This window comes from Parastagonospora nodorum (assembly GCF_000146915.1).
Source record: "Parastagonospora nodorum SN15 chromosome Unknown scaffold_35, whole genome shotgun sequence".
NCBI lineage: Eukaryota > Fungi > Ascomycota > Dothideomycetes > Pleosporales > Phaeosphaeriaceae > Parastagonospora > Parastagonospora nodorum.
In genome coordinates this window covers 121091-142979 of record NW_001884583.1, presented here as the reverse complement: position 1 = coordinate 142979, position 21889 = coordinate 121091, and the positions used below count along the sequence as shown (strand labels likewise).

General features: G+C 53.1%; 12 protein-coding genes across 12 annotated transcripts; 7 read left to right on the top strand and 5 right to left on the bottom strand.

The window, feature by feature from the left end:
- Positions 1–942: 942 nt before the first annotated feature.
- Positions 943–3257, bottom strand: SNOG_15026 (hypothetical protein; the record flags this gene model as incomplete). The annotated part of the gene is made up of 3 exons (XM_001805138.1): positions 943–1150; positions 1238–2936; positions 3143–3257. 3 exons carry the CDS (start codon positions 3255–3257, stop codon positions 943–945), a joined length of 2022 nt encoding a protein of 673 aa, XP_001805190.1.
- Positions 3190–3612, top strand: SNOG_15025 (hypothetical protein; the record flags this gene model as incomplete). The annotated part of the gene is made up of 1 exon (XM_001805137.1): positions 3190–3612. The coding sequence occupies one exon, from the start codon at positions 3190–3192 to the stop codon at positions 3610–3612; it is 423 nt and encodes a 140-aa protein (XP_001805189.1).
- A 201-nt stretch (positions 3613–3813) lies between these two features.
- Positions 3814–4115, top strand: SNOG_15024 (hypothetical protein; the record flags this gene model as incomplete). Its single annotated transcript, XM_001805136.1, has 2 exons — positions 3814–4060; positions 4081–4115. 2 exons carry the CDS (start codon positions 3814–3816, stop codon positions 4113–4115), a joined length of 282 nt encoding a protein of 93 aa, XP_001805188.1.
- A 670-nt stretch (positions 4116–4785) lies between these two features.
- SNOG_15023 (hypothetical protein) lies at positions 4786–4950 on the top strand (the record flags this gene model as incomplete). The annotated part of the gene is made up of 2 exons (XM_001805135.1): positions 4786–4836; positions 4870–4950. The coding sequence occupies 2 exons, from the start codon at positions 4786–4788 to the stop codon at positions 4948–4950; spliced, it is 132 nt and encodes a 43-aa protein (XP_001805187.1).
- Positions 4951–7815: 2865 nt separating this feature from the next.
- On the bottom strand, positions 7816–8532 carry SNOG_15022 (hypothetical protein; the record flags this gene model as incomplete). Its single annotated transcript, XM_001805134.1, has 2 exons — positions 7816–8301; positions 8362–8532. 2 exons carry the CDS (start codon positions 8530–8532, stop codon positions 7816–7818), a joined length of 657 nt encoding a protein of 218 aa, XP_001805186.1.
- A 586-nt stretch (positions 8533–9118) lies between these two features.
- On the top strand, positions 9119–11020 carry SNOG_15021 (hypothetical protein; the record flags this gene model as incomplete). Its single annotated transcript, XM_001805133.1, has 3 exons — positions 9119–9143; positions 9381–9846; positions 9904–11020. The coding sequence occupies 3 exons, from the start codon at positions 9119–9121 to the stop codon at positions 11018–11020; spliced, it is 1608 nt and encodes a 535-aa protein (XP_001805185.1).
- Positions 11021–11024: 4 nt separating this feature from the next.
- On the bottom strand, positions 11025–12068 carry SNOG_15019 (hypothetical protein; the record flags this gene model as incomplete). Its single annotated transcript, XM_001805132.1, has 1 exon — positions 11025–12068. One exon carries the CDS (start codon positions 12066–12068, stop codon positions 11025–11027), a length of 1044 nt encoding a protein of 347 aa, XP_001805184.1.
- A 178-nt stretch (positions 12069–12246) lies between these two features.
- Positions 12247–12794, top strand: SNOG_15018 (hypothetical protein; the record flags this gene model as incomplete). The annotated part of the gene is made up of 2 exons (XM_001805131.1): positions 12247–12280; positions 12334–12794. 2 exons carry the CDS (start codon positions 12247–12249, stop codon positions 12792–12794), a joined length of 495 nt encoding a protein of 164 aa, XP_001805183.1.
- A 656-nt stretch (positions 12795–13450) lies between these two features.
- SNOG_15017 (hypothetical protein) lies at positions 13451–15900 on the bottom strand (the record flags this gene model as incomplete). Its single annotated transcript, XM_001805130.1, has 5 exons — positions 13451–14009; positions 14061–14465; positions 14514–15127; positions 15181–15726; positions 15826–15900. The coding sequence occupies 5 exons, from the start codon at positions 15898–15900 to the stop codon at positions 13451–13453; spliced, it is 2199 nt and encodes a 732-aa protein (XP_001805182.1).
- A 686-nt stretch (positions 15901–16586) lies between these two features.
- Positions 16587–17561, top strand: SNOG_15016 (hypothetical protein). Its single transcript, XM_001805129.1, has 2 exons — positions 16587–16734; positions 16784–17561. The coding sequence occupies exons 1-2, from the start codon at positions 16676–16678 to the stop codon at positions 17391–17393; spliced, it is 669 nt and encodes a 222-aa protein (XP_001805181.1). The 5' UTR covers positions 16587–16675; the 3' UTR covers positions 17394–17561.
- A 122-nt stretch (positions 17562–17683) lies between these two features.
- SNOG_15015 (hypothetical protein) lies at positions 17684–18887 on the bottom strand (the record flags this gene model as incomplete). Its single annotated transcript, XM_001805128.1, has 2 exons — positions 17684–18208; positions 18270–18887. 2 exons carry the CDS (start codon positions 18885–18887, stop codon positions 17684–17686), a joined length of 1143 nt encoding a protein of 380 aa, XP_001805180.1.
- A 1608-nt stretch (positions 18888–20495) lies between these two features.
- SNOG_15014 (hypothetical protein) lies at positions 20496–21451 on the top strand (the record flags this gene model as incomplete). Its single annotated transcript, XM_001805127.1, has 5 exons — positions 20496–20658; positions 20920–20960; positions 21043–21156; positions 21209–21301; positions 21407–21451. 5 exons carry the CDS (start codon positions 20496–20498, stop codon positions 21449–21451), a joined length of 456 nt encoding a protein of 151 aa, XP_001805179.1.
- Between the last annotated feature and the right edge of the window lie 438 nt (positions 21452–21889).

The window sequence follows — 21889 nt, the reverse complement described above, 5'->3', positions numbered from 1 at the left end:
CAGACACGGGAGGTGCGCAACGTCTGGGGTGCAGGAGTGGTGAGACGTTGGGGCTTCAGATGTGCACATGTGTTCCGCGAATTTTGGGCTCGAAGGGATGAGGTGCATGGTGGTCGCTTAGGCAGACAGGCAGGTGTTTGTGCTTCTTGTGCGGAAATCATGCCACTGCAACTTCCAGCACCATTACATAACATGTTGTTATCGTAAAAGTGGACACATGTTGACGTTGCGAAACGAGTTGATATTAATATTAAAAAGGAAAGAAAAAATCCAAAAAGCTCTGTGCCCTCAAGGGAACTCGACCCTATGCATGTGTCCCCGAGTCTCCGTCCAATCCACATGGCCAAATGTGTTCTCCTTCTCAAATACCAAATATGCAAGTGTGTGACGCGAGCCGAAAAAATAAACCTCGAAGAAAGCGAAAGGGGGAATATGAGGGGGAATCTTGTGCAAAGTAGACATTGGCAATCCACCGATGAAGACGGAATGAATGGGAGAAACCAACAAGGGAAGCTAAAGCTAAAGTATGTGAAGGGAAAGGATGTAAAACAGTCTGATCCAAGATGGCGCCACTTGCGATGCAGAAAAGATCCCATAGTGCAGTACCATCAATCCCGTCCCGCAGACCCATGCGATGCAATCAATACAGTACGCAAATAACCATGTATCCGTGCGATGCAATTGCATAATAGGGTGAACGGGCTACCAAATGGTGGACGAATGCAATGCGTAAGAAACGGTGTATGCAAAGAAATAATGAAATTTGCTCAAGCACACCAGTACCATCCAGGGCTCTCCAAGCCTTTGCTCGGCGTGCGTGTTGTTCCTTCTCGTGGCTCAGCTATCTCGTTGTGATCGTGTCGCGTACCGTCTCTCTAGACCGGTCTAGAGTCTGTGGAGATAGGCAGTCATTTGAGCATTTGACAAGGGGCGAGTCTATCTCTAGTAGGACTGCCATCCTTGCGGCGGTGCTTGCTGTGGAGCCCAGCCAGACATGCCAGGTTGCTGGCCGGCGGTACTGGGATGCTGCATGAACTGGTGAGGGCTCGGGCTAGGCTGGTAAGGATGCTGGCCCATGTTCTGGAATCCAGGATCCCCCATAGCACCCATGGTCTGATACTGTTGGACTGGTGTGCCATGCATCGAGCCACTGCTCTGAGCATGATGAAGCTGGGGAGAGGGGTGCATAGGTGATTGCTGGGGAAGAGGTGACTGTTGTGGAGGCCGCTGTGCGTACTGCTGCATGCTATGCTGCTGTGACAGTGGTGATGGCTGTGGAGCCTGTTGCCACATGTGAGATGGAGGATATCCGTGACCGGTATTCTGGCCAGGGAGCATTCCGCCCGGTCCCATTCCTGGTTGTGCCATGCCTTGGGGCATACCAATACTTTGAGGGCGACGGTGCATCTGGTCGGGTCGCATTGGTGTGTGCTGCTGGGCCATAGGCGATGGAACCATGTTGTTCTGTGGGATGGACTGTGGGCGGTATGCCTGAGGCGGCATTTGTTGCCCTGGTCTCTGTGGTGTCTGTGTAGCCATGCCATATTGGTTGCCAGGTATGGGCACATTAGTTGATGCTGCCCGTGGCGATTGCACAGCCTGTGAGACTTGGGGTACTTGGTCACCATCCGCAGTCCCTGGGCGGTTAGTCTGCGCTGGTGGCTCATGTGGGCGTGTCCACATGTTGTCCAGGTATTCCTTGCGGCTCTTGCGCTGCTGCTCAAGCTGCTTGTTGGCCTCTGCTGTTTGGGCAGCGGCGTTCAGAATCTCGCCGGATGGCGTTGGCCTCGTCATGTCCTGATATGGCACGCCGGCCATCTCATGTCGAGGCCGTTGGACACCACTGTAGTCACGTGGTTGCAGATCAGTCGTATTACGTTGAGCATACGCGTCCGTGCCCACTGTAGGCAAGCTGCCCGGTGCGGGGTTGAGGCCTCCAAACGGTTGTAGAGGGTTAATAGCGCCGCCGAGATAGTCCTGGGCGTTGCCAGTGTAGGGGCCTGTATGGGCAAAGGTCATGGTATTGGCGTGGTTGGCTTCCGCCGCCGCCGCTTCTCTTGCTTTCGCGGCACCCGGTCGTTTCTCGCCAGCAGCGTCTTCTTCTGTGAATCCCTGCTTACGGGCCTTGCTTTCCCAGTAGTCGTCGCGCACTCTTCGTCCGTTGACTATCAGCCTGCTTCCAAACTGGCGGAACATGGACCGGGCGGTTACGATGGCTATTTGCCGCGAACGGTACGAATACGGCAATATTTCCTGGTGGATCAGATCGTCCTTTTCGGCCTGCGTAGCAATAATCTTGAATAGAGAACGGTTCTTGTTGAAAAGCAGGTACGAATCACGGTAGCCTAGGACGCGTGCACACTCGGTAGCGAGCATGAACAGCTTATCGCCGCGATTCGGCACGAAGAAGGTCCGGCAGCGGTATTCGCGTCCTTCGAGCGGGTGGCCAGTCTGTGTGACCTTGCGTTCGCCAGCGTCGTCGATTTCGCGGGGTATGTACTCGTCGCCCTCGGGATTCAGCTGGTCGGTGGTGTGATCGCGCACTGTGGGCAGCGCCTTGATCACTGTGGGTTTGGTGGGAGTGCCTTTGTTGGATGGCGACACCCGCGGAGGCGAGCCTTGGGGCAGCGGGGTGGTCTGGAGTTGGGGAGTTTGCACGGAGGGAGCGTTGCCGCCATGCGAGGGCGTCGGAGGCTGGGACGAGCGGTTGGGGCTGCCAGCGTACGCGCCCTTTGCGGCCTTTGGTGGGCGCCCGCGCTTTCGTGGTTTGCCGTCTTCTGTGCCATCCGTCAGCGTGTCTGCCGGGTCCCGCGACGCGATATACGTACCATCTTCGCCGTACTGCAGGTCTGCATAGCTGTTCTCGGGCGAGCGACTGCGCTTGAGCCCGCGCGAGGGTTGCTGTGCTGCGGGCTGCGACGGGCCTACAAGCACGCCTGGAAGGCGAGTTAGCATCGCCATCGCCATCGCCATCACAATCACAAATCACAAATCAACGGGCGCGCGCGGCGAGTGTAACACGTGCGCAACGCCGTCGCGGCGACGGGTCGCGGCTGCTACTTGATGGGTGTGGTTGTGCGACGGGCGCGCAGCGCTCAGACGCGTGAAGAAACATTGGACAGCGAAGAGAAGTTAGACATACCTGCTGCATTGAGGGCGGACGGGTCAATGGTCCCTGATGGATCCATGATGCCGTTCCCAATGCCTCCATTCGACATGGACATGGTCTGGACGGGATGCGCATGCACAGAGTACATTCCTTGGGGCGCAGGAGCGGCCGAGCTCGCAGGTCAGTCCGGCGAGCGTCGTGTGGTTGAGCAGCTCAGATGGGAGCCAATGGGCGCGGGAAGGTACGACTCGCGAACGGCTGGGGCGGGAGGCGCATTCGGTGGTGGCAGGCGGTGGTGGTCGGTCGTCGGTCGTCGGTCGTCGCAAAGGGCAGGTGTCGTGTCTGCTGCGACGGGCGCGCGCTGCAAGATCCCGAAGTTCCAGCGGGCGGGGCCAAGCAGCGAACAGGACTCTTGGACTGGAGAACTAGCCGTCGGCCCAAGAGCGAACGTCAAACCGCAGTTCGGGGGAAGCGACTCCAAACAGCAGCAGCAGCAGCAATAGCGGCAGACGTCAAACAAAGGCCAGTCGCAGGACAGGGCTCGGAGGCGACGCGAAGACAGGCTGCGATGGCGATGATGCAAGGCCGGCGGCCTCGTAGCACGATCACAGGACGGCGGGATCTGCGTGCGTGGGCGTGCAACGACGAATCGCGGACGGGCACGATCGGATGCTGCAAATATAGGGCTAACAGAGTAAGTCGAAATGCAAGAGAGCGCGCAAAGAAGCGGCAGCGTGTGCACAGGACAGGACGCCCATGGCAATAGCAGAGGCTCGAGTAAAGGCCGCCACGTGAATGGCGAGCTCCCAGCTGCACGACGCGGCGGCGCACGCTGCTGCTACCCGCCTGTAAGGGTTCGCTCGCCGTATCGTAAGCAGCGCCTGGGTGACTTGCAGCAGTGGGCGAGTGCTGCACGCACCCGGCGCCGGAGACGAGCGGGCAAATGGGAGGGTGAGTACTAACCGTGGAAGCGTCGTGGAGCTGCGCAGTGATGGCTGATGGCTGATGGCGGATGGCGGAGGGCGGATGGCTGGCAAAGTGAATAATAATTGCCCTGTGTGGTGGATGCTGTCGCGGCTATCTTCACCGTGGACCAGAGAGAGTCCGCAGAGGAGAGACGAAACGAGACGAAACGATGCAACACCACGGGCGGCGGAGGCTAGCCTATGGTATTTGCGAATCTCAGACTCAGCGATGAGAAACCCAGCTGACGGCCCGCTCGCAATACGGCAGAGCTAACGGCGGAGACTGCGCAGCTGCAAGACGTCGGCTAGCGAGCAAATGGGTGAATACGATGACGACTGCTTCGAGAGGCTTGTCTGGAAGCTGGACAGCAGACGGCTAACTGTGTATTGCGTATGGTATTCTATGCCTAGTAGGTGCTTGTCGAGTGGCTCCGCGGCGCGAAGCGCAGCACAGACCTGGGCCGCCTTTTACGAGTAGGACGCGCTCAAGCCGCACCTCACACCAAGCGGAACAGCATGATGACCGGCATGAGGGCCATCAGATAGCCACCCTTTAGCGCGGATCTCGATATTTGCTACTCCACCAAGGCCAAGCTTCCAACGATCCCGAATGCGTCCGGCCTCATGCTTCGGCCCTCGCTGCGAGAACGAGGCCCCTTCACTGCTGCCCTAGTCACCAGAGCTGCCTATCATGGCCTTGTTTGCACCGATATGGCCACGGCCGACATGGGCCTCACCGAGCAGTTTGCCTGCATTCCACCAGTCACAGGAGCATCCGCCTGCTGATTGATCAAGGCGACCGTGTCAGCAGGCTGCCGTCGAATCACGCTCTACCGCGCCCTAGAGCTGCACTGCGCCCAAGACAGCTCTGCATAAGCGGCCGCCGTCGTCATGCATCTGCTATCCTCGTTCCATCAGCCTGCCCGTATCGTCTGACTCCCAAAACCCGTAAGAACCTCTTCTGGCCGCACCATGCTTGCCGCAGCAGCCGAATGAAGATGCTTGACTTTATTGCTGTGGATAGCCTAGCGGCCCCAGCCCGACGACCCATCTTGCTGCCTGCAACAAGCCTGCAAGAGTCCTGCTCCCATCTCCCGTGATTCCGTCGCAAACGCCTGTACAGATCGGCGAACTCTGGATGCGCAATACATTTGCCTATCAGAACTCGCTAGCCGTCGACCACTCGTAGCGCCTTTTGCACTCTGAGCCCGCCCGCCACCCGCGGGCCAAACCATCACAGCTGAGCAACTTGAAGCGCTGCCCTTCTTCCGGGGTCATGTCCCTACGCTCTGGTTTGGCCGTCCAAAAGGACAAGGAATTCATGCCGTTGCCTTTGCGTTCCGTGTGCACACAGACTCTGCGCTGACGATCCGTTCCACAAGACGTCCCGCTCTCCGGACAAGGGCGCGCTCGACACCCTGGGCCTGCCCGTGCTGCTCGATCTCCGCCGTCATACCTCAACCCACATCTCACATCCCTTCCGCAGCGCGCGCCACTTGTGTCCATGCGGGGGGGACTTGAAAACGCCATCACTGGCTCCTCCACTTTGTCAACAGCGCTCTGGCATTGTCTGTGCGTTCCGTTTCTAGACATTTTAACTTGGGATAATATCAGACTCATTGAAATGATAGTTGCGCAATGAAATGAGAAATGATTAAACTTTCCCCACGGCTCCAGCACTGCAATCGACTGACGCGTCGATTGACCAAAGCAGTCAGTTCGAAGCTGGCGCGTCTCTTTTTTTCGACGCGTTCCCGAGAGGCTGTGCCCCCAAGACCGATGTCTCAGGGTAAAGTTTGTCATCTGCTCTTCGGCAGGGTCTCTAGGCGCCCAATATAGTCAATTTACCTGCTTTCAATGGTCCATGGCTTGCTCCGTAGAGATGATTCGGGCCGGACTATCTGCTTCAAACCCTGATTGTCCATCATCGCAACCTGGCTAGAGCGTTGTGAGTAATGGGCACGATCGCTTATTTCCGCCTCTCTTCAGCCCCACCATAGACCAACCTTGTACCGAGACTAGAGAGATTTTGATAGATCGAATGTAGCAGCTGAGGATGATTGAAAAGGTCAATTGCGCATATCGCATACGCGCCAATATTGCATTGCATGTCGAACAGCAACAACCGCTATGCAGTCTCCAGAACAATGCCCGCGAAGAGTCTAGCCACCGCCTATCATGGCCATTTGATCTCCACATCTTAGGAAGACAGATGTGGACAAGTCGAAACGGTTGACTACGCGGTCGGCGGATGCGCAGCTTGGCATGGCACTACAATTGCGCCGGGGTGACTAGTTGCGCGATCATATGACAGACTCGACCACTGCCTTGGATTGCGACGTCGGGATCGATCAGACAGCAAGACTAACCCTCGCCGGGTGCTCTAAGGATGCCACAAAAACTCAGAGTTGACTGCGGGCGCCGACCACACGATGATTGCTTGCCGCAGGTAGTAGTCCGTTTCATGATTCCGAGAGAGGGGTTTACAGTGTTACCACTCGCTCCACAGATATGGAGATCCTACTATCGTCCACGGATTTCTTACAGACCCTGGGTTAGCTAGGTCCTAGGCTTCGCGTGCCAGTCTGTGGGGCAGATGCTGTCGTCGTACAACTCTGGCGGTGAAGCTTCCCACTTTACTCGCTCTTTTCTGGGGAGAAAAATGACGGCCTATGACAGGCCCAACAAGGTGTAACAGGGAACTTACTACGGCCCACTCCAGTAAAACCGAATACTTAGCTAGCTATTGCGCTTCATTGGCTGTGGTTTGCCACCAAGGAATTGGGTCAGTCTCTCTAATCGGTGCCATCCGTACTCACGAAGAACCGAGTTGCGCGGCGTAACAATTTGGATTACTCCAGAGATAGCGCCAAAAGACAAGGAGCGGTGACGTTAGCTGATGTGCTGCACCTGTCTGCGTGAGAGCTCAGAATCTGCATGCACTTCGAGACCCGCAATTAGAAGTGAAGGCGTTGACAAAATTTTGCCTATCGCAATGAATGTCCGAGATCCATGCTGAAACAGAGAGCTGAGTGGGTGTATCAGTTTCCGACTACAGCCAGGAAAGGTGGCGAGGCTGCAGCAAGTTTATCGACAGTCAAGATAGCCACGGCCAATCAACCAGCAGGATTGGGCCCTGACCAGCAGCAGTAAGGTCAGGTGGAGCATCGGTTCAACTGTGGTGAGGTCTCGAAAGCCTAGGATAGAGCATGGTTTCGTCTAGAGGCATCAGATGACCCGGAGGTAATCCTAGCCAATGCTTTTCTAATGCTGCACTAGCAACCAGGATGAAGAGCAGTTATTGCCATGCCACTGCGGATGCGGACAAAGGAATTGTGGCAACTTGAACGGTGCGGGTCATCTGCGATGGCGAGCACTGACAGAGGATTAGTTGTAATATTCACACTCACACACATTCCTTCAAACCTGGTACCGATAAAAGCCCAAGTAACCTTAGTCCACAGTCACAGGTGGTCCGAGACGAGGATCTGCACAATAATGTTACATTGAGGCCTTGTACTTGGAAAAGGGCTACCTACGCGTAGTGCCCCGAGAAACGGATATCCCCATGTTTAAACGCCAATCGAACGCCGTGAATCATGCACACCCCACTGGTGATAGTGGTATTCTCGCCTAACAATATCGCAGCGGGGATTTTTTTGATGAGAGTGACCTCGACGTCTAGATGCCAGCCGTGATACCTGCGTGGTTTCTGACTCGTCGCATGCGAACGTACCAGAATTATTTCCGACCGGGAGCAAGACCTGGAACTGCGCTGAAGCGCTCGTCGCGCTCAGTCTTGAAGAGCAGCTGACACCAGAACTCTTTGTTGTCGTCGTCAAACCAGGTCCAGAACTTTCCCTCCCTCCTGTCGATCTCGCGCGCCTGCAGCTTCACTGCGACAGTCTCATACGGCTCACCCGCGACAATGAGGTACTGGTAGTTTGGGTCTGCCTCCTCGACGCGCTGTTCGTAGGCGCTCATGAAGCGGACTCGCGGGACGACGCCGGTGGTGATGTCTGGGAATTGGAACTGGAACAACAAGCCGTTCTGGCGGGACATCGGGTCGCGGACCTTGGTAATGCGGTAACCTGGTCGTCCGATCTTGAGTGTGTTCTTCTTGACCTGCACGCCGGCAAGCAGTCCCGCCTGGCTCGCGTCATCCCTTTTGCCCTCACGCTGCTCTTTCGCAGCACGACGCGCCAAGTTGTGTCTGATGTTTTCTTCCTTTGTGTATGGGCGAGGTAGGATCCATCATTTTGGTGAACGGTGAGGCATAGACGGCACTCGAAACTCCTCCACGTGGTTCTTGAAGAAGTATGGGTCTTTGTCCGAGGTCAATCGTCTCGAGCGCGAGCTTCCGCAGACGCTCTCTTCGGTCTGCATTCGTTGCTGACTGTGAGGCGACACCACCCGCCCGCCGGAAACTTGGAAGCCTGGCGCGGTTTCTGCGGACATTTTTATTTAGCTCTTTTTAGGGTGGAGGTGAGAGGCATACCTGGGTAGTTCCATGATGTAGCACCCTCAGCAAAATTGTGGAGATGGAAAACAGCTTTATTGAGGTTGTAGAACTCTAGTATTAGCCGGGTAGAATGCTTAGGAGTTTGGTGGATCGATTGTCGTCGTTGCGCGTGAGTGATGCGTTGGCTAGCTGAAATTCTGGGGCGACGATCAGGTACCATCCGGGCGCTAGTCATATTACCTAAGCCAATGTCACGTGCAGCGGTGCCCTGTTCCTTCCTACCTCATGCACATCCTTTTGCTTGTGTCTTGAGATGTCCAGGCTCTAAGACTTGAGATTAGTAATACGTTGTCGTTGCAGTCCTCCGTCCACGCACCTTTCGCTGTGTACTATACGTGGCTGTTTAGTATTTCGATCTCGAGCAAGGTTCATCAGAAAGAGTAGGGATGAGTACGGACTTTTACATCGGCAAGCGATTGTCGTATGACGGGCGATTATGCACAGTCCGCTATCACGGAGAAGTTCAGGGTACGAAAGGTGAATGGCTAGGTGTCGAATGGGACGACCCAACTCGAGGAAAGCATGCCGGAGAACATCAAGGCGTCAAGTACTTCGAGTGTGAGTACACACCCTATGCCGAAATCCTTGGAGTGATTTCTACATACTCGGTTTCAAAATCCATCTTCTTTGGGCTTTGTCCTCATGTCCAACAAGGGCATCTGCGCAAATATTCTCCTCGGAAACTTGTATTGAACGATAGGTCAACTATCGAACACGTCTTAACTTCATACGCCAATACCAACACCAATACGTCTTCCGTACATCGAATCTAACAAACAACCAGGCCTCCACCCCTCACCAACATCCGCATCCTTCATCCGCCCCACCCGCACCCCCGACCCCACCCTCTCCTTCACACAAGCCCTAAAGTCAAAATACGCCTCCGACCCGCCGTCCAACTCCGACGCTTTCACCGACCCCGACGTCCAGATCGTTTTCAACCACCAACCTTCCCTCAAATCCGCCCCCATCAAATTCAGTGGTAAAGTCGCGGAGGAAATCGGCTTCGACAAGATCCGCGCCCAGCTCGCGCAGCTATCTGAACTGCGCATTGTGATTCTCGATGGGCTGGGCATGTGTAGGCCGGAGGTTAGAGGGAGGGGGTGGGTTGAGGGGAGAGGCAAGGGGGATGTGGGCGGCCAGTGTCCGAAGGCTGTCGAGTTGGATTTGAGTAGGAATTGTTTTGAGGAGTGGAAGGAGGTGGCGAGTATTTGTGAGGAGTTGGAGAGGGTGAGGAATTTGAGAGTCGAGTGAGCATATCTCAATGTGAGGGGAAACATGGATGATACTAATGAGGCGATGTGTAGTGGAAATCGATTTCGAGACACGTCCGTCACGCAAGAAGAGAGGGAGATGTACCTGAAGGCGTTCGCGAACATCAACACTTTGAGACTAGAGGAGAATCTCCTGCCATGGGAGGATGTGGCGAGGATAACGCACCTCTTCCCAACGCTATCAGTCTTTGGCGCATCGAGTAACCTCTACACCAATCTCTCGGCACATACGCTCAACCCAACGGTCACCGATCTGACGCTCGAGGATAACTTGATCCATTCCCTATCCGCCATATCCTCACTGACTTCCCTTCCGAATCTTAAACGCCTGATCCTCAAGTCCAACAAGATATCCGACGTTGGAAGTCCAATGCCCACCTTCCCACCAAGTGTCGCAGAAGTCGATCTCTCTTTCAACGAAATCTCCACGTGGAACTTCATCGAGATGCTCGCACATGTCTTCCCCGGCCTCACCAGTCTCCGCGTCTCGCGCAATCCTCTCTATGAGAATCTAAAAGCTCCCGATGGTCGCGCCTTGACTGCAGACGACGGGTACATGCTCACCCTAGCACGACTTGGAAACCTCAAGACGCTAAATCACAGCCCGATCAACCCCAAAGAGCGCCTGAACGCCGAGAGCTACTACCTCTCTATGATTGCCAAGGAAGTGCAATTTGCGCCCGACGGCATGAGAGAGGCGATCTTGAAAACCCATCCGCGATACGCGTGGTTGTGCGAGGAGTACGGCGAGCCGGATGTGCAGAGCAAGAAGGATGCTGTGAATCCAAATTCTCTGGCGGCGAGACTGCTGAAGATACATTTCTACCTAGCTTCAGATAAGAGCAGGAAGTATGACGCGGAGATTCCCATGAACTGCACGGCGTATACGGTGCTGGGGATGGTGGGGAAGCATTTCGACATCATGCCGTATGATTGCAAGCTGGTGTGGGAGACGGGCGACTGGATGCTTGCGAAGAGTAACGTGGCGGCGTACGAGGACAACGATTGGGATTCAGACGACAGCGAGGACGAGGACAAAGCGGAGAGGGTGATGAGGGAGGTAGAAATCGTGCCTGGGACGCGATCAATAGCGACGTGGATCGATGGGTCCGAAGCAACTGTAAGAGTGGAGTTTGAGCGGTGGATATAGCAATTCAGCGGAACCACCAATTGACCTGCAAAAAGCACATGTCAGCACTCACCCCTTCAGTCAGCAGAACTGCACTACTTACCGAAACATTCGGCCCCTTTGCCGTATTTCTCACAGCATGCCACCACCCTAGTGGAATATACAATCCATCGCCCTTCTTCAACTCGACTTCAATGCCAATAGTCTCATCGCCCTTCTTCTCTCTTCCCCAAATCTCCGTTTCCAGCGCCGCCATCTCTTCTCCCTGCATCATTTCCTCGCCCCTCATATTCGCCGACCCGCCCTCCCTGCCCAACCTCGCTTTCACATTCTCATACATCTCCTTCCCAATGTCCGGCCGCACAAGCCGCACTATCTTCTTCCCGCAAAGGTGCACCAGCAGATTCGGATTCGGATCGCGATGCAGCGGCGTCTTGCTCCCTTTCCCACCCATCCACAAGCTCGACGCGTAGATGTCGCCTTTGCCCAGGATCTTCAGCATCTCGGGCTGCGGTAAATCATCCTGCAGCTGCTGCGGCAACTCCCCCAGCGGTTGCTGCGCAAGATACAACATACTTTTGGGCGCCTGCTGCTTGGCCGCGCCCTTGAGCATCATATACTCGAGCAGCAAGCTCAGCGGCGCATTGAAGCGCTCAAACGTGTGTCGCTGAAACTGGTCGATAGTCGTGCGCTCTAGCGGCACGACTGTGTCGCCGAATTGCTTCAGATACCCCATATTTAACGACCTAACCTCCCGCGATTCTGCCTCTTGTTTGCGCTTCAAGTGGTCTTTGATCTTCCGCGTCGACGTCACCATCTTGCCGTTCTTCATGACCACGGGTTCGGGCTCAACTTCATCCCACGTCCCGCTCACGTCCTCAAACCACTTGTCATACGCGGGAATGTTCTTGAACAACCGCTTAAAGCGCGCGGGAATATTGGGGTTGAATTTCTCGCGAATACTCTCCTTGGTGAGGTAGCATCTCGGGGGTTCGAAGATTTTCTTTACCTTTCCGACAGGCGGCCTGGGGACGTGGATATCTCCTGCGACGCGGGCGATTGCACGCATGTTCCGACTGGATTGCATTCTTTCCACGGAGTGTTTGCGGGCGGTGATTCGCAATGGCAAAGAAATGTTGGAGACGCGCTCACGCGTTATACCGAGCTAACCTTGGAAGCTACCCCACGGCCCCGCAGACGTCCTAACATTTCCTCACCAGCAACACCATACACACAAACCACACACAATGGCGTCCCAACAGCAACAACAAGGCGGACAAAGTACTTCCTCTCTCTACCCAATTCCTAATTCTAAAACAACTAACGCAAACTAGTCGACCTCGCCCAACTCCCCATCCCGCAACTCCGCGAACTAAAATCCCAACTCGACGCCGAACTCACCCACCTCTCCACATCCTTCCAATCGCTGCGGACCGCGCAATCAAAATTCCGCGATTGCATCGCCTCCCTAACAACCGCCTTCCCCCCAACACCCCCCTCAACCCCACCCACACTGCTCGTACCCCTAACGTCCTCGCTCTACGTCCCCGGCCACCTCACCGACCACAAGCACGTGCTCGTCGACGTAGGCACGGGCTTTTTCGTGGAGAAGGAGATTGCGGATGCGAAAGATTTCTACGAGCGCAAGGTGAAAGATTTGGGCGAGAGTTTGAAGGATCTGGAGGGCGTGGTGGAGGGGAAGGCGAGGAATGTGAGGATGGTGGAGGAGGTCATGAGGATTAAGGTTATGAATGCGCAGAGCCAGGAGGGTAAGGAGGGGGAGAGCAGCGGATGAAGAAATTCGGGAAGAGATTCAAGGGCACATCATGACAGCAAGGGGGTCACGCGACAGTCGCTTGACAGCCAAGGGCATGCAAGGACTCGTGGTGGGGAGGATGACATGTCTGGTGGTTCAGTCATAATTATACTGTGGTTAGGTGGTCAAAGAAACGATCCTGTGCGCTTAAGAAGATCGGAGATGGTGTCAGCATGCATGAAGATTGGTGAGATCCGTCAAGGGTTGGTCAGAAAATGAACCGAAATTCTAGTCATTGGATAGCTTGATGCAGGTTTGGTAGCTCGTAGCTCGCAAACTCCACACTGTGCCCTGATTAGCGCCTATGTGATGATCCCCGATTCGATTTTGGTATCACTCAAGTGTCTTGAATGCCTAATTTAGTCATGCCGACGCGACTTCTGGAACCAGTCGTGAATGCTGTCATCGGCGTGGCCTTGGCTGGTTGCGTTGTGGTTAGCTTTTATACAGAGCTAGATGAGAATGAGACATACTGTTATGTTGTGGTTTGAAGGCGTTGGTGTCGGCTGGAGTCGTTCGCGGGTGTGGTACTGATACTAGAGTAGGTGTTATACGTCACCATTACGCTGCTTCCGAAGTCCAGCCAAGTATACTTGGGAGTTAGAGGAGATAGAGACAAACGATCGCAAACGAACTCAGAGCTGAATACCCCCCTCATCCGTGACCGAGCTAACGATCTCGGACAGCCTCAAGAGGCATTCCACCAAGATGCGAAGGCCATTGCCGACCGGAAGATCATCGCTGATGTTGAGTCTCTCTATGCCGATGTTCTCGGTGTCCGCAGTATAGGTCGACATCTGACCGTCCTCGGGGAAGAAGTTCAAGATTGTGTCTCCCCAATCCGCACGGCGACCAACGGGGAGCTCTTCCAGCTCCGCGAGATGTCTCGCCCACTCAGGGTGGCGGACAGCAAGGCCCCAGACTGGCTTCTGCTGTTGCGGGTACCACATAGCGGTGAGTTCCACCTTGTAGCAAGTATCCTTGATACCAAAGCAGTAGATGCTGTCGAGACGGCCCGTGACTAGGTGTCTCTTGACGGTGGGTGTAGAATCCCACTCTGCAAAGCTTCCGGTAGAGGACGTGTTGTAGTTGTGCTTCATGGTGACGCCTTTCACAAAGCTGGCCAAAATAGGTGGCACCGTGTGGGTCGCAACAGGTTCTAGAGACTCGAGTGCGAAGTGCCAACCTCGGCTCCTGCTTGGTATTAGTCACTTGTCAAGCCCAAATTGCTTTCCGGATACGTACTCTCCAAGCTCCAGCATGTTCACGTCCATGTTCTTGACAGGACCCTGTTGTCCAGGCTTAAGTTGATAGAACATAGGCACGCCCCTCTCGTACTGGCCCTGCTCATCGTCTGTCCAGTCGACCTGAACGACATATAGAGATGAAGGGGGAGGAGAAGCATTCTCCTTGGCTGTAGAACTCTGTTTCAAAGGTACTGGGCGACCCGAGTGGCGAGGTGCCATCCGCGGTAGACTGACAGTGCTGTTTGGGTCGCGGAACACCCAAGTTCCCCGGAAGATTGGACGGGTTTCAGGCAAGGAACTCGGGATGTATCCATAGTATGCAGCAGACCTAGTTGGCTCCAGAACGTCCCCCCTGGCCATAAGCCGGTGAAGAATGCGGTAGCCAAACTCATCATTCGCGAGCCTATGTTCTCAGTCAGTATGACTCAATGACAGCATTATATGTACACACCATTTCTTTACGTCTAGTGCAATCCTTCCGTTGATATCTTTCAGAAACGTATCTTTAGTGAAGGTCTCGCCAATTCTCTCATCGTTGACATGTTTAGAGCTAAGCGCGAGGCATCCCAGACGAATCGCAAAATCGTACGAGCCTTTCTTATGACGAACGCTGTCGAGTCCCTGTTTAACAGCATTTTGAATACCCGCCAGGTGTTTCTCGGCCAGAAATTCCTGGCGAAAATTGCCAGGTTTGTCCATCATAGGAGAGGGAAGTAGGCGCGGCAGAACTCTGTCGTTGTGGTTTGGCCACCACGAATCATCCTGTTGTAGTTCGACATCGATGCCTTCACGCTCGTCCAGGACAATGTTGTAGGCATTTTGTATACCAGAAGCGTCTGTGCGCACCTGATCAAGCAGCGTATGCAAGTGTTCCTTTGCTACTGCTACCTCCGCGTCCTCATGCCCGGCGATTTCGATCTGCCATGTGCCAATATCGTTCTGCTGCAGTGTCAACCAAACCTTGTCCTGCATACGAAGCTTGTCCAGTCGTTCGAGCTTGCCGCCAAATACGTCTCGAGGGGTAAGAAGCTCGTCGCTGAGAATAGTCGGCCAATCTACGACGTCCTAACATATTTTGTAAGCTTATTCATTGATTGCCAGAACTTTGGTGACCATACGAAGTGGCTGGGCGCATCTGCATGGCTCTGCGCAGGGATTGGGCCTCTGTAGAGCTGCTTGCGTGTGTTCTCCCACTCTTCCACCTTGTTGTAATACCATTTGTCGTAGTTGTAAGCTGGGATCTTTCCCCAAGCCGAGGCGGCCAAGGCTTTTGTGTGCGCATTTGAGATCCAATGGTTAATGCGACCAGTGGCTTTCTCCACACAGGTGGCAGCGCCATAGATGTCGAAGGACCTGATCATGCCCTGGTCCCAATGAGGGACAACATGGCAGTTGGTCTCTACTCTAAGGTCATGAACAAGAGTGTCGCGCTCTCGTGCAAGCGTCTGACGGCGGTACTCAGATGGAACCGGAATGACTTTGGCTGGCTTCTTGCCGATGAATGCATTCGGGTCGATGAGCGGAGCAGACGCTGGAGCGTTCCAGACGGTCGGTTTCTCTGCACTCATGGCGAAGTTGATGATGGGGCAGGTGCAGATGTTTGTTGCTCGCGGCAGGTGGGCGAGATGTAAACAAAAATGAGCGCCAAGACCGCTGCCGTTTGTCTTTCAGCAAGCGCAGCGGAAGGTGCGACTGGCCAGTGTGACATCAGACAAGATTTCCCTTCTTGAGGAAGATAGTGGAAGTGTGTGCTGCAGACTTACTTCTTTACTGAGGCCTAGCTTACCTTCAGGTGACAATCCGACAAAGCTGACTGCAGCCACGTCGGAAGTGAACATTATTTGAATGTCATAGAACAGCGACTGCTTGCAGGAAAGTGGAGAACCGAGAAAATGATTGCAGAGAAGGAGGCAGCTGTGGAGAAAGTAAGGAGAGCGGATAAAGTAGGACCAGGTACAGATTGAAGCCCAGGCAAGATGTTGTGTATCGACTAAAGGTTGAACATGCGGTATTATCTGAAGGCTACAGGGATTTGATGTGCATGTATAGCACGATACTCCAGAATCTTACCTGCTGATGGCCCACTAGATGATGGAAGTTAGTACAACGCGCTTCAGTCGTTTCGCATAGCATCAGATTAAGAACTCATCCACATGCCGCCTCACACAGCAATGGCTACGTATGGGTCCGGCAAACATGTATCATTCCTACGCAACTCCCAAAGGTCACGACCGGTGACATTCTCCTCAGAGTGTCGAGTATTTTAGCATGCCCCTGCTTGATGAGAGTCTATACACGAGCATACGCAACGGGCAAAACCAAATGCAGAAGTCTCGATGACGAATGTTCGACAGATACGATGCAAAAACAAGGGTAGATGGCATACTTGATGAGGACAGGAAAGGTTGAAGTTGGAGAAGCTGGTCAACACGTGACCGCGGGCGGCGAAAGTGCACCTCCGATCGATTTTCCGTGAACATCAACATTGTCTGAACAGCGTGAAACCGCCCGCATCCCACCGTTCGCACCGCTAACTCCGGTACTACCAGCACTGCAGTGTTGATCGCGAAGTCTTTTACAGCGGATATTGCATCAATTGGCTTCCTGCACACAATGGACGCCATACCGATCACGAAGAAGCTTATAGCGTTCGGGAGCAAGAAGATCTATCTGTGAGTCTCACAAGCAAACAATACGAGTGCATACTAACAAGCTACGCAGTCCCAAATTCACAGTCGCTCTCATCCGGACACCAAGGCTTTCTCCATACCACGCGCGCTTCCTCGTCCCGCTCGACTTCTCAAAGTACGACCTGCGCGACTACCTTTACCACGCCTACAATGTCAAATGCTTCAACGTCCGCTCCTTTGTAAAACAAATGCCCGTGCGCGACACACAAGCACAGCCCCGACACTTCTTCCGTCCTGATTCGAAGAAATACATGACCGTCGAGATGGAGCAGCCCTTTGTGTGGCCCGAGATCCCAGACCTCGCACCGTGGGGCAAGGCAGAGCGCCAAAAGGAGACGGATATATCTGTTGAAGCGAGCGGGGCCTTTGATCCAATTAAGCAACGAGATGCAGCGAGGGCGTTGCGGAAGCAAGCGGAGATGCTGCTGAAGAAGCAGGATCCGGAAGCGGATGCGGCCATCGAGAGGAAGAAGAAAGCAGGCCTTGCGCTTACTCGGTCGGAGCAACACAAAGAGAACAAGAGGATAGAGAGGGAAGCGCGGTTACAGGAGTTGTCGGCGCTAGAGGTATGGGAGGAAGCGAGAACAGACAAGATAGTGGATAGCGAAGATGTCCTTGAGCGGCCCGCAGTCAAGGTCTGAGTTTAGTCGTATCGACTTTGTACAATTCGATTGTATCATATTGACGGCAGGGGCTGCGTAGTTCACCTTGACTTACCATGGTGACAGCATGGCCTAGGAAAGCATCGCAGTCTTCGCTAATACCGCTGGTAGGGGCAGTCCATAATCGGAGCGCAGCATTATCGCACTTCCTGACTCAGTACGACTGGAAACGTCTACTGGTACAAAGCACGCTTACATTGTCCTGATATCGTAACGAGATAGACCAATCAGTGCCAACGACACACGTCGAGAGCATGCTTGATGCCTCATCATCTAATCTTGTCTGCCCACTCGCGTACCTCCGCTACAAACATTTCTGGTTTCTCCCAAGCCGCAAAGTGCCCGCCCCTATCCGTCTCCTTCCAATGCACAATATTCGTATAATGCCTTTCACACCACTCTCTCGGACTGTACGAATTATCGCCCCCGAACCAACTCACGCCAACCGGTAAATCAATCTGCCAACTAGTCAAGTTGATATGGCGATTCTCCCAGTAAAATCGAGCAGATGATGTTGCAGAGTTGGTGAGCCAGTACAACATGATGGTGTCGAGCATCTCATCTTTGGTGAAGACGGTCTCTACGTCTCCGTCGTGATGCGACCAGTCTTGCAACTTTTCGTAAATCCATGCAGCTTGTCCGACGGGTGAGTCAGCCAGGCCATACCCGACTGTCTGCGGCCTCGTGGATTGCTGCAGGAGATATCCGCGGAAACCCGTAACTTCCCTTTGACGAGCAAAATACAACGCTCTTTCCTCCCCCGATTTATTTCCAGAGGGTGTTTGCGCTTCTTTCTGCAAAACAAATCAGCACACATTCTCTCAAGCCATCAAACGCCCGAAACAAATTCCATACCTTGACATCAAAATATATGGAGTTGAAGTGCACACTTTTCAACCCCTTGGGTGCCTGGTTCCCCAGACTCGCAGTCACAAGCGCTCCCCAATCACCTCCCTGCGCAACCCACCCTCCATCCGCATACCCCAACCGATTCATCAATACACCCCACGCCTTCGCTACGCGCTGATGACTCCATCCCATCTCCGTCGGCTTTCCCGAAAACCCATAACCTGGAAGCGCTGGAATAACGAGATGAAAAGCATCCTTGCCCTCCTCCGGACTCACAAACTTGTCAATGACATGTTTGAATTCCAGCACCGAGCCAGGCCAGCCATGGGTAAGGAGCATGGGCAGAGCACCCTCATGTTTCGAGCGGATGTGGATGAAGTATATTTCCACACCGTCAATAGTGGTCGTGAATTGCGGGTACGAGTTAAGCAGTGCTTCACAGCGGCGCCAATCATACTTGGACTGCCAATACTCGCATAGCTCTTGGATTGTGGCGAGGGGTACGCCTTGCGTCCAGTCGCTGACTACTTCTTTGTCGGGCCAGCGGGTTAGGCGGAGGCGGGTTTGGAGGTCGTCGAGAGAGGATTGGGGGATTGAGACGGTGAAGGGCTGGATTGTTGACATTGTATTGGATGGATGTTCTTGATCGATGGTTTCAAGGTACTTGGCGTCTTGGTGATTTGTTATTCACGAATCAATAGACCAGACATACTGTGCATAAGTACCTTGGTAACTACGAAGGTAGTGGTAGTTGCTTACTAATTGCAGTTGCCGAGTAGTTAATGGTAGTGCTGATTAATTGTAGGGCGGTGTATGTACCCCGCTCCATCTTTCCTGGGGTAACCAGACCTCATCATCCACATGATAAGACAACGTCTTCATCATGGCCAGGCAAGCACTAGGACTTCGTTAGTGACAAAGGCATAGCATCCTCCGTCTTGCGCAATCAGCTGTCGGGTTCGCTGCGCAAAGATTGCTAACGTGCTTCTGCTTCGATTTCTTGGAATACCCTGACCTTTCAAATATCTCCATTTGTGCTAGCTGGAGAACTCTATGAGAGTCAATTGTATGTAGCTCGCAGGACACGTATTTTCGATAAGTATTCGGGAAGCCGATTTAAGACTAGTGGCATCCCACTCGACGTCTAGTTTCCCTAGTCATAATACATTGCATTCCAAGTGCCATGCTCAAGGCCAGAATGATAGACTGCTTACCTTATATCTACTGCTTAGTAGTGAGCAGGCGAACGAATCCATGTGAAACTCGCGGAAGGGGCGCCACCCCTCAGTATGCTTAGGCATCCAATAGAAAAAGAAATACACATTGTTGCAGTCCAGGGTTCTGGCTTTTGCATGAGTATATATAAACGCTGTATATGAGGGTACGACCAATAGTCTTCATCTCTCCAAGAGCGGGTGTCTTGAAAGCTCTAGTCAGGCTATTTCTATTGTGTATTGCATCAAAGAATCCATGATCTAGAAGGCTGGTGATACAAATCTTTGCGAAGACATTGCTGGCAGCGAATCATAAAAATAATGCAGCCGGTGAGTGGAATGCAAAAGCACAGGGCACAGGATACGGTGCATCTGAGGTCTCTCTCGCTTCCAGGCGATATGGGGGCCGGTTAAGCGGGGTACATATGTGCCAACAGTTTACATAGTAAGAACCTACGCAACAACTTCAATCGCATATTTCATACTCACAATCTTTTCAATTTCTCCCAGCATTGAGAGAACACTACTGTTTTAAAGAAACCTCGCCCTGTAGCGTTCATATCAACTAATGGAGAGTCAGGTTCCGAGCGACAACACGGATGAGGAAGAGATAAGAAGTGATGAAGGGGCAAGAAGCTATGGCGAGACAGGCGATCAGATAAGCGAGCCTGGCGTAGAGATACTTGAAGACGAAATGAGGCGTGAACTTGAATCACTACGATGGATTCTGAAAAAGCGAAACGGCACGCCTTTGGGCCCACAAATACTTAGGAAAGCTGTCCAGATGTACACACCACATTTGGACAAAATTGTGGAATTGCTCCTCAGTTACAATACGCACGCCATTGATGGCCAGACTATTAACCTGGCTGCAAGTGATACAGGCCATGGGAAGACGATCCTGCAGATGTTTCAGCACTACGATAAAAGTCTTGTTATTGGCGATTAGCTGCTACTCAGGTTCCGGTCACCTAGTCTTCTGTATAGTCCTAACACCTTCAACAGCGAACAGTCCAGCATGAACGGTGGTGTCGATGAGCTCGAAGAGGAATACAGGCCAACGTGGGACCCGCAAGCATGTCCAACATGCCACAATCTAAGGCCCTCAATCAGGTCCTTCGATCCAGATCAGGTGGTGAAAAACTTCTGCTGGGACGAACTTTTACGGACAGTAGAGGCCGGTTGTAAATTTTGTGCAGTCCTCCAGCAAGGGCTGCGTCATTTCCTGGGGCCAGAACCATACGGCTCCCAGAGAATGAAAATGTATTCTATAGATCAGGGGCCGTTGCAAGTCCATACGCATAACACTACTTTTCTAGAAGGGGAGATTGAGTTTTACATACATCAAGGTTCGTTAGCCCCATCATGCGTATCCGTTCCGATATGCTCTCACCAAAACAATGAAGTCGTTGCCAACTTTGAACAATTGCTGATCATATCAGATGCTCCACGATTTTCACCTCTCATCGGAGTTGCACGTGATGTGAGTGAGAGCACCATCGCAGTGACATCATCTCCCTATTACATTAGTCATAGATTACTTACACGAGCTGACACAAAAAAAGGTTTCACCTGATGCTTCTAAGGACGATTGTATGGCCCTGGCAAAAGCTTGGTTGGACAACTGCATCAATAACCACAAAATATGTCCCAGTTCATCCCAACAGATGCCTACAAGGGTCATCATAGTTGGTTCCGAGGGAATAAATCCCGTACTATACGTTCCTGAAGATGAATGCAGCTCATATGTCGCCCTTAGTCACTGCTGGGGGGATTCGCGCATATTCTGCACCAAAACCGCCACTATCAATCAAAGAAAGGAAGGTATGTTGATGGAAAGTCTTCCAAAGACATATCATGATGCTGTTGTCATCACCAGGAAGCTCGGTATAGAATATCTTTGGATAGACTCGCTCTGTATCTTGCAAGATTCTGAAGAAGTCTGGAACTGAGAAGCAGCAAAGATGGCCGTAGTATATTCTGGTGCTACAGTGGTTATTTCAGCGGATGCAGTGCGCAACAGTGCAGATGGTTGCTTTGGCCCGTACAAGCATAGTCTTGACAGGAATGTGTCTATCTCCATTCCTTGCATCAATGATCAGGGCACAAATTGCCAAGTTTATGCTCGCAGAATCCGATTACGGGGCTTTCCCGACGGGTTGGAACACCACATAAAGCCAACAGAACCCCGGTGGGCTATCGAGCCGCTACCGATCACTCTAAGAGGCTGGTGGTAAGTTTGGTTGATAACGCGTACATACGAGGTTGGCACTGACTTCGCAATCGCAATATTGAAGTCTACAGGAACGCTTATTAGCTCCTCGAATACTGCACTACTGCTTTACGGAGCTCGTGTGGGAATGCTGGTCCCAGACAGAATGCCAATGTACCCCCACTCCTCAACCCATCCTG

Coding starts and splice junctions, on each gene's coding strand:
- SNOG_15016 (XM_001805129.1), top strand. CDS start 16,676: ATGGACGCCATACCGATCACGAAGAAGCTTATAGCGTTCGGGAGCAAG. Junction 16,735..16,783: donor GGGAGCAAGAAGATCTATCT/GTGAGTCTCACA, acceptor CAAGCTACGCAG/TCCCAAATTCACAGTCGCTC.